Below are 15,171 nucleotides of genomic sequence, written 5' to 3'. Positions count from 1 at the left end.
ACACCCTGACAGCCGGTCTCTTGGTCACCTCTTGCTCCTTTTCCCCATGCAGATGATGCCAAGATCCAGGACCCTGCAGCACCCTGCTGTGCCCAGCTCCCCTGGTGCTGGGAACACCCCTAAAGGACAACACACCCCAGAGATCCTGCTGTTCACCCTGAGGTGCACGTGTGCCAGAGGAAGAGCTGCTTTCCTCCCTTCCTTTTCATGGCCCAGCAAAACAAGTTGCAAGACTGGGACTAGAGGACAGCCCTGAGATCAAAGGGTGAGCAATGAGCACAGTTCCACCTGACTGCCTTAAAATAGTTTGGATCCTACTGTTCACTTCTGCCTGGAATAGTCTCACTTCTCATCTGGAAGCTGCTGTGAGTCTGGCTGAGGACAGACACAACCCACACAGAGAGCAAGGGGAACTCAGCCCTGTGCTTTCCCTGGGGGAGCACCCTTGGGAAACTTCTTGGCTGTGTTGTTTTGAAACTGGTAACTGCAAGAAAACCAACCCCTCTTGTGTTTGCACTAAACATTTTTAAGTCATTTTTAAGTTCTCTGTCTAATGGAAAACCCCTGGGTGTCTACATCTCCAGTGAGCACCACTCAGCAGAGTTATCAGAGGCACATTTCCACTAAATCTTAGGGGTATTTTCACTGAAATTAAAAAAAAAGGTTTTTTTACACTTGCAGAAAGGACTTCATTTACTATTTCCACCAAAGGATACATAAAACTGAGTATAGTAAATCTATAATTGTATTCAAAAGGAACCATCATCCAAATTATTAAAATTGCACTTAGATTTTCTGTAAATACGGAATGATTTTCAAATGTAATCATCATTCAACACTCCAAAGATTGACACAGTTATAATTAATACTTAGATGGGAAGTAATTATATGGTTCTTACTGCTATATAAATTATACCATTACTAAGTCATATGCACACGATGAGGTAAGGTAAGTATGCATTTTTTGTTAAGTAGATGACAGTAAATATGTATTTCACTAAAATAACAGAATTCTTTTGCAGTTCAGTAAGATTTTCAATATTCTCAGTGTACTCTACCCAAAAGAACAAAAATACACCATTTTGCATTGCAAAACTGCTGGCAGTTTGGCACAATGTAGGCTATATTTCATATTTTTATTTTTTAGCAGAGAGAACAATTCCTCCATACAAAGTACTATTTAAACAGTTTTGTGGTACACAAAGTATCCTGCAATAAGAGAAACAAACCCCTTCATCACCTATAAGGGGCCAGGGATGAAAACCAGCCCAGAAATGCACCAGTCAGTTTTATTGGCAGGAAACTCAGAAGTGAAGGAAGGCACAGAGGTTTGTTTCTGCAGCAGAGGAGCTGCTCTCAGAGCTGTGCCTTCCTGCAGCTCTTGGAAACCTGCCTAGAACACAGAAGGCCACAGGACCAGCCCAGCTTCCTTCAGGCTCAGGCTGGGGAGGTGCAGGGGGAAATCTCATCCACAGAAATTAGAAGGCAAATGTAATTTCTTTTGTCCTCACAGCGAGCCTCTTACATGCAACATGACAAACGAACATTGCAGACAAGCACAGAGGGCTCTTCACGCGTGGCAGACAATGTGTCTGTGCATGGTGGGACCTATTTGGCTTTTAACCTTTTTAACAGGGATTTCCTGCCCTTCCACTAACTCTCTATCTGTAGTTCACAAAACAAGGTGATTTTAAGCAGACCTCTGACGAAAATGGGAGATGGACATTTTACTTCATGACAGCAATGCATTAGGAAGGTTATAGAAAACTGATCAAAGTCTTTCATCCTTTGGTAATATTGAAGCATCCCCAGCACTGTGGACTGTCAGTGGCAGCGGTTCTCACACTGTCTGCTCCCTCTGGTGGTGTGAACCACTCCAGAATGTCTGGGCATCCTCACAGCACAGATTCACCAAAATAATCAGAATAATTCCAGCTGCCTGGTCACACGGATATGGAGCCACCCAAAACATACACTGCCATACTGTGGCATTTTCTAAGTTATCACTGAACACAAAGGTTTGTCATTCATTGCAAACAAATATCTTTGAAAAACAAACTGTGAATTAAAGGCAGAGTGATACCTTACCATGATCACCTGCAAGAGTGGCTTAGAATTCTCTGCTCTTGTTCATGTTTTTAACTGAGTGATGTCCAGCAAAGCTGTGAGGGGGAAAAAAGTCTTATAAATCCAACCAAATACCTCTGCAAACAGACAGCACTAGAAAGAGAAGTTTTAGCTCTAAAACACTACAAAGAGAAGTTTGCAGCTCTAGAGCTGCTCCAACAGCTTCCAACACTACTACTGCAACAGTGTTGATATTTGTTGTAATGATGCAATAAGAACATGTTTTAATTTCTTTAAGAATATTTAAAGAAATAAATATAAATATAAATCTCAGCAAAGTGGGCAGTGTCTCTCCTGATGCTGCTCTTAAGAAATTCCTATTCTGCCGTCAGATTTTATCCTAAACTCTTGGGAAATTCTAATGCCAGTGCTAAAAACCAGGTTTAACACAGGGCTTTCATTTCTTACATGACTAATAAACTGCTTGGCTATGCTGTTCCTTGCTATGTGATCACAATACTGTATTTCTGTAGTCATCTCTTTTGCTTCTACTTTTAGTACTGATCTTTACACAGAACTTTTAGTAAAGAACATCTACTCTTAGTATGGTTCCTGTGCTTTTTTATGTTGTCAGTACCACTTTGGGACACCCACCTTTAGTCTCTGGGTAATCAGGCAGTTGAGCAACTGCTGACAAAGCAACATTGTTCTTTAATCACTTACATTTGGATTTTATATTTGTCAGGAATAAGCAACCATGGGAACACTCGGGTCAGTGTGTGCCCAGCCAAGGTCAGAGCGGGAAGGGAAGAGTCTACAAAGTTGCTGCAGTGAAAACTGTTAGCCTTGAAATGATCTCAGGATTTCTAGAAGCATCAGAAACCCTCACAAGCACGTTCATAGATACCTGAGAAAATCACTGAAGTCAGGACACTGGAAAATAGCTACATACCACCAAGGGAAAAGATGAAAAGTCAGGAAATAAAAGGTCAGTTCTCCCAGAAGTGGTCAAACAGATAATTTTTTTTAGGACAGCAAGGTGAGTAATGGTTTATTCCTGAATGGAAAGCACATCAGACTGATTTAACTGGTCTTGGTACAGTCTGACAAATCCTTCCCCTCCTTAAACTACAGAAAGACTTTCTATATAAAATTATAGCCATAGCCTTCTATGAATTAAAATAATAATCATCATACAAGGGAGTCTGTATCAATTTCTCTGGGTTAGTTTGAAAGGATGTGTCAGACATGTCCTAATGAAAATCCTGAGTGTTGCTGGATTTCAGAGCTTATAGAGAGAATGGACCTATTAAAATCAGCACACTACATCAAACTAGGAGAAGCAGCAGTATCTAGGAGGACAGGACTGGAATTTGAAGAGAGAGAGAAATAGTCTGGAAAGCACAAGGTGCAATTCAGTGGACACATATGCAAGTCCTGCACTTGAGAAATGTAGGCTCCAATTCACAAATGCACCACACAGTGACCTGTCAGAAGGCAAGAGAATGTCTGAGGATGAGACTCAGGCAAGTGTGGGCTGAATATGAGCCAACAGTGTTACACTACTAGGAAAAAAAGGAAAAATTAACAACAGCAGCCTGGAAATATAAACAGTGCTATTGTTCTTAAACCATTCCAAACAGCTGTCCATTCCCTCCTGCTCTGGTAGGAAACAGAGCCCAGGCTTAGGCTCCACAATCTGATGAACCTGATGCCTGGAGGAAGGAACAAGAAAGTTAAATGGCCTGGTTATTATTTTTCTTGGGTTTGCATGACAGAGAACAGAAAGCTGTTCTTCACTGCCATATAGAAATGAGATTTTAGAACTGAGGGGAAATGGAGAATTAATATTTGATACATCATAGAGGAAGAAAGATTCCACATTACCAGAGATGGAAAGGGCAAGTTTCAGTTCTCCCCTTCCAGCAGAGCTTCCCATGTGCTCTCTTTGTCACTGTCTGACAGTGTCTGATGATGCTCTGTGGTCTGGGAGTTGGCAGTTGTGGTGTTTTCAATCTGTATTAGCAGCTCTCCAAACCCCAGGGGCTCTGCCAATACCCTCAGGAAACAGATTCTCTCAGCCCAGACCACACTGGTGACCCATGGCTTCCAAGGCCATACTGTTGTCACAGCAAAGACCTTTCAGTGAAAATACTCATCACCAAAATTATATCCAATATATAGAGAGCACCTCCAGCTCCACTGATGTTCTATACATGAGATGGGAATTGTAGATAGATCAGATACTAAATTCATATTTTCTGAATTCCCAACAGCATTTCACGCATTAAAACTTCTCAGCTAACAAAGGACATACTCCTTTTCCTTTTCCTCAGCTCACAGTACTTTGTGCTTGAACACTGCTGACTGAACTCGTAAGAATATGAGAAATTTGCAGCTCAGATTTCAGACAGGTCCAGATGTTTTCATTTCCACCAAAGCAAGGAAAAATAACAAGCAAAACATCTTCCATGTCCAGCAGAGGCACAGAGTTAAAGCTTCAGGAACGCAGGAGAATCCAGGGTGGTTCATTCATGTTTTGGCTCCAATGCCTTGATCCTCTTATTTGTTCTCCAGCATTCTCTACCAATATTGTTCCAAAACCTTGCTCAGCCTCAATCAGCCCAACTGCAATAAGGGTCAGGTGTGTGGCCTGATGTTATTCACCAGGTATTGGCATTGTGCCTTTTGATCTCCAGGAAACAGCAAGTTTGCAGGAACAGCTGGAGGTGGCCATTCCTCCCTGCTGAATTCCTCCTTCTCTCTATGGTCAGAGCTTTGCCTTGCTGTAGTCTTAAAAAAACTCATAGATTCCGATTCTGTTACACTCCAAATGAACCCAGTATATTAACAATGGAGAAACTTCTTTTTTAAAATTTAAATTCAAATTACAATGAAGCAGCAGAAGAACCCTGTAAAAATTAGGATTATTTTGTCACAGCTTTGTCATAGCAGGATTTTTTATTTCTGCAAGAAACTGAAATCAGTAATAAACAAAACTATTATGGATCCAAAAAAAAAAAAAAAAAAAAGAGAAAAACTTCTTTGCAAATCAAAATCTCACTGAAGAAGGAAGATCCTGATAGAAGATCTCACAGCTCAGGGAACTGCAACTGGACACTGGACTTTCAGATACCCAAGTCCTCTGCCCCCTTGGCAGTGATGGGATTGGTACCTCATTAGTACCGCACACACATGCCAGGGAAGTGATTAAGCTTCCCTTTTAGAGAACAGAGTTTTATAACACTAGAATCTTCAAAACACAGAAAATAAATCACATCCTGGGAGTCTGTATGAGGAAAGTAATTCAGGGAATAACACCTTACATACAGCTGGATAGAGACACCTCAGCGTTTGCTGTGTGATGCAGGTACAAGATAACCTCACTTTAACATGGGGGCACCAGGGGCATCTGTTCCCCCTTCCCTCTTGGCTGCACCAGCAATTTTTATACAACAATTATCCACACAGAAATTCTACAGAAGTATTTCCTAATGACATGTCACTTGGAATGACGATCACCAGCACGTGTTTTTGGAAAGTCCTGTTGCCTGGAAAGCCAGAGAGGAAACCAGCTTGTTTGCAACACTCCACATGCACCTTCCACGGGAAAAGACACAGGACTGGGGAGGCCAAGCAAGGCCAAGATTTCAGTGGATCGGGAGAAGCCACCCACTCCCAGTAGTTAGCAGTGAGACAGATATTCATTTTTAAATCTGACCTGTCATGAGGACAGTTTGTAATAAGATGAGGCATTAAAAAGATATGAAGTCAAATTCACACCTGCAGCAAGTCAAGTCAGTGGAGACACCACTGATGGCACTGGTCCACACAAAAATTAAGGTCATGGAAGGCCAGTGCCAGCACCGGTTTGGGAAGTCACACAGGTGCACAGCGTTGCAGCAGCCACAGGTGGTGACTCAAAAATTCAGATTCCAAATTCAAGATTAGCAAAATCACCCAGATCACAGGTGTGATTTCCAGCTGCTGGACCTGACCTCCATTTAAACCCATTCCAGGACATTGTCAGCCACCTCAGCAGACACAAGTCTGTTCCAGCTGTTCCCCAGACCTGGTGCAACTGGTCTGCTGTGACACATCATGACACCTCATGACAAGAGTGACACCTCACAACACACCCTCACTCCCAGTGACACACCCTCACACCCGGTGACACACCCTCACTCCCAGTGACACACCCTCACACCTGGTGACACACCCTCACACTGACAGCCAGACCCTCAGGATCTGAATTAGACTTTAACAACGAAAATAAAAATTCAGTTAGTAGCTGCAGCTGCACAGTTATGATTACACAAGTGATTTGAGAATGTTTGAGCTTGGCTGACCTTGTGTTTTAAGGCAAAGGGAAGACAATTCCAAGAGGAATGGGCTGTCTGGGAGAGGAAGGAGCGATACCGGCAGGACTGAGCAGTGCCTGGGGAAAGGCAACTCCAGCAGTGAGAGCTCGGGACGGCCAATGGAGCCGCTGAGCTCAGAACGGACCCAGCTCCAGAGCAGGGCAGAGCTGCCCCTCTGGGCTCAGTGGAGGGACATAACGAGCAAACAGGGGCTGAGCACTGGCTGACAGCAGGTGATGTCAGCTGTAACCAAGGAATGCCGATGCCTTTGTTTGTTAAAACGTACAAGTGGTGTAAAGTTTCGGTGTTGGGGAGCCCCTTCTGGGCTCCCTGCTTTGCAAAGCTGCAATAGAAACAGAAATGCATCGCCTCGGTGCGTGAATCGGCGCTGTGCAGGAGAAGGAGCCTGCGTGCGGCACAGCACCACGCCGGGAGCGCTCCCATATCGCGACAGAAGCTCACGGGTCGGGACACGCCCCCACGACAAGGCACGCCCCATTAGAGGACACGCCTCCATACCAGGACACGCCCCATTACAGGACACGCCCTTTGACAGGACACGCCCCCATGACAGGCATTGCCTCATTACAGGACACGCCCCCATGCCAGGACACGCCCCCATGACAGGCATTGCCTCATTACAGGACACGCCCCCATGCCAGGACACGCCCCCATGACAGGCATTGCCTCATTACAGGACACGCCCCCATGACAGGACACGCCCCCATGACAGGCATTGCCTCATTACAGGACACGCCCCCATGACAGGACACGCCCCCATGACAGGCATTGCCTCATTACAGGACACGCCCCCACGTCGCGACTTCCTCCCCGCCCTCCCGCCTTTCGCTTTCAGTTCCCGGGGCTCCGCCCTCGCGCTGACTGACAGTCCGTAACACCAATGGAGAGGCGGCCCTTGGCGGCTCGGCCAATGGCGGGCGGTGTAGGCGGGGCCCGCACGGCGCGGCAGCCAATGGCGGGCGGGGGGCGGGGCGCTGCCCGGCCATGGCGGCGCGGGGCCCCGAGGCGGTGGCGTTGCGGGCGCTGTACCTGTCGCGGGTCGCGGCCCGGCCCGGGCCCTGCGCCGACCCCGTCATCGCCGCCCGGGCGCGGCGGCTGCTCCTGGGCCCGGGGGGGGCTGCCGGGCCCGGGGCACAGCGGGGCCCTGGACGTGCGTACCGTGGCCGAGCGGTGCCGGCGAGAGCGGGGCGATCGCGCCCTGCGCGACCTGGTGAAGGCGCTGGAGCTGCTGGAGCTGCTCTGCCTCAACCTGCTGCTGTGCCCCTGGCGCAGGGAGATCCGCTCGCTCAAGGTACGGCACCGTGGGGAGCCGGGGCTGCGAGGCCAAGTCCCGGGCCGGGGAGGGCAGCGAGGGATGGAGCGGGGCCAGGGGCACGTCCTGCCCGGGACAGGGCTGGGAGCGGTGTCATGAACACATCCTGCCCTGATCTGGGTGCTGGGAGCTGGAGCAGTGTCATGGACACATCCTGCCCTGATCTGGGTGCTGGGAGCTGGAGCAGTGTCATGGACACATCCTGCCCTGATCTGGGTGCTGGGAGCTGGAGCAGTGTCATGGGCACATCCTGCCCGGGGCAGTGCCCAGTGTGATGTGTGGCTGCTCCCTGGGATGTCCCCGCCGAGGCCGGGCGTGCTGAGCAGCTCCGGGCTGGGAACGGAGCCGCGGTTGTGGTGAGGCAGCAGAGAAGGTGAAAGCTTTGCCTCTCACCGCTCTGAGCCCTCACTTCTGTTTGCTGTAAGGAGGGGGTGTTTTCTTCGGTGGTTTGGTGCCAAAGGCCCCTTATCCCAGCTGGGGGTGGGCAGGAACAGCCCCTGGGAAAGAGGAAACGCTGTTGCTTTTCGCAGCAAGGTGGCCACGGTGACCCCACTTCCCCAGCACACCCCACAAGTCTCATGGCCCACAAGAGACACAATCTTCACATGACAAAATCTCAACAGAATCCCCCAACACCCAGCACGAAAACTTACTGCCCTTCCTTCAGCAACACGTGCTGGTGAGGAAGAGCCATTTCTTTGCTTTTCCCTGCGTGTAGGTCCCCCCTGTGAATTCTCAAACAACTGTAGGTTTCTGTTCTCATTCATCTCCCTAAAACAGGGCAAAGCATAAGATAATCAGGCCTACAGTTGGTGGGTTCAGCTTCTCCTAACACAAAATCTTAGGCTTCATTAAAATTAAACTTTGAAGACCACTGTGAGTAACCCAAAGTTCAGGCCTGCTGAAGGTGGGGATTGCAAAGCACTGTTGACAAATTTACCCAAGAATGGACTGAGGTTCAGCCCTACATTATACATAACTGTGGCCATTTTAGGGTCAGTTTTGTTCTCCCTGAAGCTTCTGCTTGTGAGACCAATGCTCAGGTCTCAGCCTTAGGCAGTAGTTCCAAGTCTGGCTGTCCCAAGCTGGGCAGCCTGAAAACAAGGTCTGAGTCTTGACTTTGCATTCCCACCTCTGTTCTGTGCTGACTTGCCAGGAGTTGATCATGCTTAGCTTGACAGAGTCTCTCCTATCTCAGTATTTCAGACAAAACCAAAAACCACTTCCACTTTACAAACTGGGCCTCATGTCTAGGGTAGCTCTAAAACCAAGCAAATGTTATTTTTGAAGTTGTTATGCAGCAACAGCAGCATTCTATTCATGTTTTGCAGAAAGCTTGTGCAAAGAGAGGTGTTTGGGCAATATTTCTGCTAGGACGGTCTGCCTTCAAAAAGGTGCTTTCAAAAAAATGGCAGTTTAATTCAAAGGTAGTAAAGTTACAGCAGGAATCTGAACCATGGAAAAAGGAGATATTACAGCCTTGTCACCAATTAGGAAAAGCAGTTAACAGTGAGTGCATCTTGTTTGCTTCTTTAGGAAAAGATCAGACCTCAGTGAGTTAGTCTATGAATCTTTGTTTAAAAAGCTTATGTTCTTCAGTGGAGCACATAAGATTTATTTCTGGTTTTCTCTAGTTTGACTAAAATAATTTCCTCACTCTCTTCCTTTTTGAATGCTGATGCTCTTAGCCAGGACCTCAGCAGGTTTCAACTGGCATCACTTCACTGAAACTAATGTACTGTAGCAAAGCTCTGATGCTTGAGAGGCTGACAAAATAATGCTTTAAAAAAGCCTCACTCTGCAATTCACAATTCAGGCTTTTAGAAACACGGGGTTTTTTGAAAGCTGTAAGCAATTTCTGAAGTATTTTTGACTTTCAATCTTTCACGTTTTCTTCCACCCCATTCCCTCAGTGTTTCTCTGTTTCATTCTGTTTCAGACATTCACTGGTAACTTTGTCTACTATATCCAGTCAGTGCTCCCAGATGACATTGTCAAAGCAGTCCTGGAGAAAATAGGGTACGTTGCAACAACAGCAACAGAGTTTTCACTTGTCAAAAAGAGAAATAATGAGGAAACAAAGCAGACTGCATTTGAAATATTCCTGGCAAGGATCGAGTGCGAAACCATCCTGGAAATGACAAGTGAAGGAAAAGGTGGCAATTTGGAGGAGCCCCTCCAGCAGAGAACACAAACACGGCAGCACCAAGGAGAGCAGGACAGAGATCACCCACCCCAGAGGGGAGACCCGGAAAGTCCAGAAAAGGAAGGAAGCAGTGAGACACCTTTGTGCCTTGCTCCCCAGCAGAACTGCTCAGCTCCCTGCCCTCTGTCCTTTGAAGCTGCTGGGAATGTGGAAATCAAGGATAAGCTGGCTCAGGCAGCAGCTGCTCCATCCACCTCCATCCCTCTGGAACTCCCCAGGCAAGGCGTCGGCTCCGCGCGGCTGCCGGGGCAGTGCTTGGACAGCGAGGACTTCCTGGTCAAGTACAGTGACATTGTCATAGGACAAACACCTATTTTCAGTGAGAATCGTTCTCCAAGGGCTTTTGAGACAGAGCCAGGAGCCGGTGTGAGTGAGGAATGTGCCTTGGCTGCAGAGCCCCGGGGGGCTGAGCTGGGGCCTGTGCCGCTGTCCCCAGGAGCCAGCGGCCCCCCAGCCTTTGCCATGTTTGCTGACAGCCCCTGTGACAGCTCAGCCCCCGTGGAGTTCAGAGCTCCACAACTGCCCCAAGAATCCATTGAAGCAGAAATCAAGGATGCCATGAACTGCATAGACTCGGACCCTGCCGATGGACCCGCTGAGCTGAAGTCTCTGCCCTACACGGACTTTGCCTCTGCCCAGACTGTCCCCAGGGAGGAGGAGGTTTGTGATCTGTCCTTAACTTTCACAAAACTACAGATCAAGGACACTCAGGAAGATCTGATGTATCCAGTGGAGGAAACTGGCCAACCTGCAGCAGCAGCATGTGCCAGTGACAGGCACAGAAGAGAATTTAATCACTCCAAAATCAAACACACATATCTGGCTGATGCTGAGCCATCCTCAGACCTGTGCTGTACTGCTGGGAACACGGAGCATTCCACCACTGGTTCTGATGGCAAGAGACTGTTCATGGATACTGGTAACACACACAGAGCCTCTGAGGGCTTCAGGCACATCAGAGAGCCCCCCAACCTCACCTACATCCCACCACAGAGTCTCGATGTTCGGCCTTCACAGCCAAGAAGGACCAGCACACAGGACAGAAGGACCCTCCTGCAGCCTGAACCTGACCCTCCTGAATCCAGTGAAGTAACTCTGGAGAACTGGAATTCAGAACTGAGTGAAAACCAGGAGCCTTATGTCATTATTGACAGGACCGACCAAGGAATGTTATGCCATCACATTTGAGTCTACCAGTGCTTTATCTCTAATCTGCCTGGGGTTTTTGCCTCTCACTTGTGGCCTTGATCATCTTTTCAAGGAGATGATTAGTTTTGTCAAAACAGTTTAAAAAAACCCAAAACCACATCACTGCTTTTGGACAGTAAAAAACAGGAGTAGTTACACAAAGTCTTAATGGCCCCTGTGGCAAGGAAACCTGAATGGTCACCTTTCTGAAGCATAAACTTCCATAAATTTAAATCCATTTAATTCATTAGCCAGATTCCTTCTGGCTGTTTCTAATGCCAGACAGGTTTCTTCAATTAAGCATACTGCTTTTTTTTCCCCCCTTCACAGACCTGTTCCTGGAGTATTCTTCCAGTACAAGGTAAATCTTCTAAACTGGAAGACCCAGCTTTCTAGCTTTACAAATGCTGTACTGGAGTGTACTTATGTTTGTTAGCTGACTGCATTCCTTGGAAGCTGTTCTGAGCTCATCTTCCTCCTGCCTTCAGCTGAGAACAAGTTTAGAAAGTTTGACAACGTTCCTCTAGGTTTGAGGAGGGAAACAGCCCTGTGAACACTCTTGGTTTTGGAGAGGCAATAACCTGTATTACAGGTTTTATACCTGCCTTCATTTATAACCAGAATATTTTGTGGTTACCACCACAGTTTTCAAGAGAAGCTTTGAGAATCAGAACTGTTCACTGCCATCAGGAGAGAAATCCAGCTACTGCTGCTATTTCCCTTGGCCCTGCTCCTGCCACTTCATTCTGCACCAGGATTCACAGAATTTTTCTGTAAACCAGTTCATTTTATTCATTTTATTTCATCATAAAATTAAGGAGGAAAAACTGCCATTCTGTGCCATTTTAGCATCAAGGAAATGTCAGCAGAGAAGGTTGCAGTGAGCACCAGAGCCAGGATCAGGGATTCTCTGGAAGCAGCAGTGCTGTGTGCTGAGAGGGAACAGGAGCAGGAGTGTTGGATCAGCTGTGAGCTGAGTCCCAGCGGGGAGAGCCTCTGTCATACACAACATTTAATTCGTTTAGAAAATTAATTAAATGTTGTACCTAGTACCTAGCCACTGGTACTGTACTTAAGCAGAGTCTTCAGTGCTTCTTTATACACTTGTTACCCAGAAGGACACTTTAATACTGCATCGAGTAGCTTTTCCCGCAGCACTTCAATGTGTGCTGGTTTTGGCTGGGGTGGAGTTAATTTTCTTCACAGTGGCTAATGTGGGGCTGTGCTTTGGATGCTAAAAGTGCTTTGTTGTTTCATGTATAGTTTAAACAGTAGCTGAAATTAATTTTGTATAAATAGCTTATAATTGACATTCAGCCCTCAAAAAATTCAAAGAGGAGCACATGGATTACACTGGAAAAAGCTCAGGAGCTAAAATGTAAAGATCTGTTTTTTGAACCACTAATTGCTGAAGTTCTGCCATCCCCTGGTTCCAGCAGTGTGGGGGGAACAGAACTTTGTCCAAGCTCACACCAAGGGTTGCCTTCAGCTTTGGGTGAGGTTGTGAGAAACAGTTATTATGGACAAAAAATGTTCACAGGGCTCTTTCCTGACAAATCACAGTGACATCCTCTGGGCTGTAGGATTCTCTGTACTAAACCATCAAGTGAGGTTTTCTGGACTGTACAAAACGTGCACCCTGGGCTTCTACAACCCTTAATGAAATCAGAATTTAGAACAAACTGCTGGTGACTGAACTTCAAATTTATAGAACCATTTCCAAAGAAACGGTTCTTTTGGACTCTTTTATAGAAGAAAAAGCTTTGAAAGTTTAACAGAAGGTTTTAAGAATAATCACTATCCCCCTACAAATAAGCTTCAATAAGAAAGATAATTAATTAGCACACAAAATCTTATTTTTAAGCTAGAATTCTAAAGATTTACAACAGACTCACAGCATGACATTACTGGGATCAGAAGCTTTAGTACTAACTCAGTACTAAACCAGGAAATGCTCAGTGCACTCATCATTAATAAGTCATAGTGATTTGGGAAAAAAAATAGCCCATCAAATGGGACTAAAAAGACATGAACTGCAGTTCCTGACTTAGTGGAGTCCCTTCAATGCAAGGTTTTTAGTCATACCACAAAACTGCAAAAGAAAGGCAGTGATCTCCAAGAGCAATACCATCAGATGGTGTTGAAAGGCCACGTCACCCAATATTTTTGTCCTCCAAGTGCCAGACAAATGTCTGCAATCCATGATCAAAGTGCTCACTGATGCCTTCCTTGGTCCAGCTAAACCAACCAAAACCATTAGGGAAAATATATGTATATTGTACTTCAGGGATCATTCCCCTAAAATTACACAGAAAAAGTAAGGTGAACACAGTCCAAACTGCTGCCTTGAAAGGATTACCTTGAAGAGAACATTCAGAGGGTAAAGCACCAGAGAAGGGCAACTCAACACTTGAGCTGATGAGTCCTGAATGAAACCCCCACTAGTTCACTCTCCAAGTACCTGCAGATCATAATAAACTGATCACAATCTAAACCCAAAGAACCATCTGTATTTTAGTTTGTAAAAAGAAGTAAAATCAGAGAATCTGAAGCAGTTAAGAAATCAGTTAATTCTAGGATTTTTTATCACCATTTGAAAGGAACAACAAATGCCTTTCTGTGCACCCTGTTTTGTCACTGTTCCTCAGCTCAGCCATAGCAGGGCTGGGGATCTCAGCAACACTGGAGAGAAATAAGCCCTCTACAGAAACCTGGCTGTGATACAGCCTGAAAGCCATTCTGCAGTCACACAGAACTACAGCTACATTGTGGTGTCATGTAGAGCAGAAGGAACGTGCTGAATTCAGTGGAACTGCACTAGTGTAGGGTTAGAGTAAGACCCAAGATTTCAAACTGGCAAGACCTATTTAACGAAGCTGCTTCACTTGATGCACTTCATTTGCTTCCTCTAATAATAAAAAAAGAACATCCCACCTCTTCCATTCCTTGAACACCTCCAGGGATGGGGACTCCACCACCTCCCTGGGCAGCCTGTTCCAACATCTAATCACCCCTTCTGTGAACAAAGTCTTCCTGTTGTCCAGCCTAAACCTCCCCTGGTGCAGCTGAAGATTGTCCTCTTGTCCAGTCACTTGTTCCCTGGGAGCAGAGCCCAACCCCCACCTCAGTGCAAGCTCCTTTCAGGTTGTAGAGAGTGAGAAGGTCCCCCCTGAGCCTCCTTTTCTCCAGGCTGAGCATCCCCAGCTCCCTCAGCCTCTCCTGGTGCTCCACACGCTTCCCCAGCTCCATTCCCTTCCCTGGACACGCTCCAGCCCCTTGGTGTTGTTCCTGCAGTGAGGGGCCCAAAACTGGACACGGCACTCGAGGGGCCTCAGCAGTGCCAGCACAGGGGAATGGGGGCTGTCCTGCTCCTGCTGCCACACTATTCCTGATCCAGGCCAGGTGCCCTTGACCTTCCTGCCCCCCTGGGCACACCTGGCTCATGTCCAGCCCTGTCACCAGCACCCCCAGGGCCTTTCCCACTGGGCACTTTCCTGCCCCTCTGCCCAGCCTGGAGCTGCAGGGGATTGTTGTGGCCAAAGTGCAGGACCTGGCACTTGGCCTCGTTGACCCCACACCCGAATTTGCTAATGGTGCACTCAGTCCCCTCATCAATAAAGATACTGAACAGAACTGGGCCCAACACTGATCCCTGGGGACAGCACTAGTGACCAGATCCCAAGTGGATGCAGCACCATTCCCACCACTCTCTGGGCCCAACACTGATCCCTGGGGACACCCCTAGTGACCAGATCCCAGGTGGATGCAGCTTCGTTCCCCAGCACTCTCTGGGCCCAGCCCTCAGCCAGTTCCTGACCCAGCACAGAGTGCCCCTGTCCAAGCCTTTTCCAGAGTGTGCCATGGGAGACAATGTCCCAGGCTGTGCTGAAGGCCAGGCAGACACATCCACAGCCTTCCCCTCCTCCACCAGGTGGGTCACCTGGTCAGAAAAGGTTGGTCAGGCAGGACCTGCCCCTCCTAATCCTGTGCTGGCTGGGCCTGGTCCCCGGCTGTCC

At 47.2% G+C, this 15,171-nt stretch overlaps 2 protein-coding genes across 2 annotated transcripts in view; both read left to right on the top strand.

The window, feature by feature from the left end:
- LOC116793472 (protein BEAN1-like) overlaps positions 1-2,673 on the top strand; it is a 54,158-nt gene extending 51,485 nt beyond the window's left edge. Inside the window, 1 exon segment of the mRNA XM_032701343.1 lies at positions 53-2,673. The gene's annotated coding sequence lies outside the window, so the exon portion shown is untranslated.
- A 4,686-nt stretch (positions 2,674-7,359) lies between these two features.
- Positions 7,360-11,255, top strand: LOC116793594. The gene is made up of 2 exons (XM_032701542.1): positions 7,360-7,740; positions 9,701-11,255. The coding sequence occupies exons 1-2, from the start codon at positions 7,360-7,362 to the stop codon at positions 11,153-11,155; spliced, it is 1,836 nt and encodes a 611-aa protein (XP_032557433.1). The 3' UTR covers positions 11,156-11,255.
- The last annotated feature ends 3,916 nt before the right edge of the window (positions 11,256-15,171 follow it).

The sequence above is a fragment of the Chiroxiphia lanceolata genome, chromosome 13 (assembly GCF_009829145.1).
Source record: "Chiroxiphia lanceolata isolate bChiLan1 chromosome 13, bChiLan1.pri, whole genome shotgun sequence".
NCBI classification, from domain to species: domain Eukaryota; kingdom Metazoa; phylum Chordata; class Aves; order Passeriformes; family Pipridae; genus Chiroxiphia; species Chiroxiphia lanceolata.
Note: the sequence above shows the minus strand (reverse complement) of the source record. Positions and strands in the feature narration are given on the sequence as shown.

Bases quoted from the DNA above. Each gene is read 5' to 3' on its own strand.
- LOC116793594 (XM_032701542.1), top strand. From the start codon at position 7,360: ATGGCGGGCGGTGTAGGCGGGGCCCGCACGGCGCGGCAGCCAATGGCG. The intron at 7,741-9,700 runs GTACGGCACCGT...ATTCTGTTTCAG, and splicing joins GGGAGATCCGCTCGCTCAAG to ACATTCACTGGTAACTTTGT.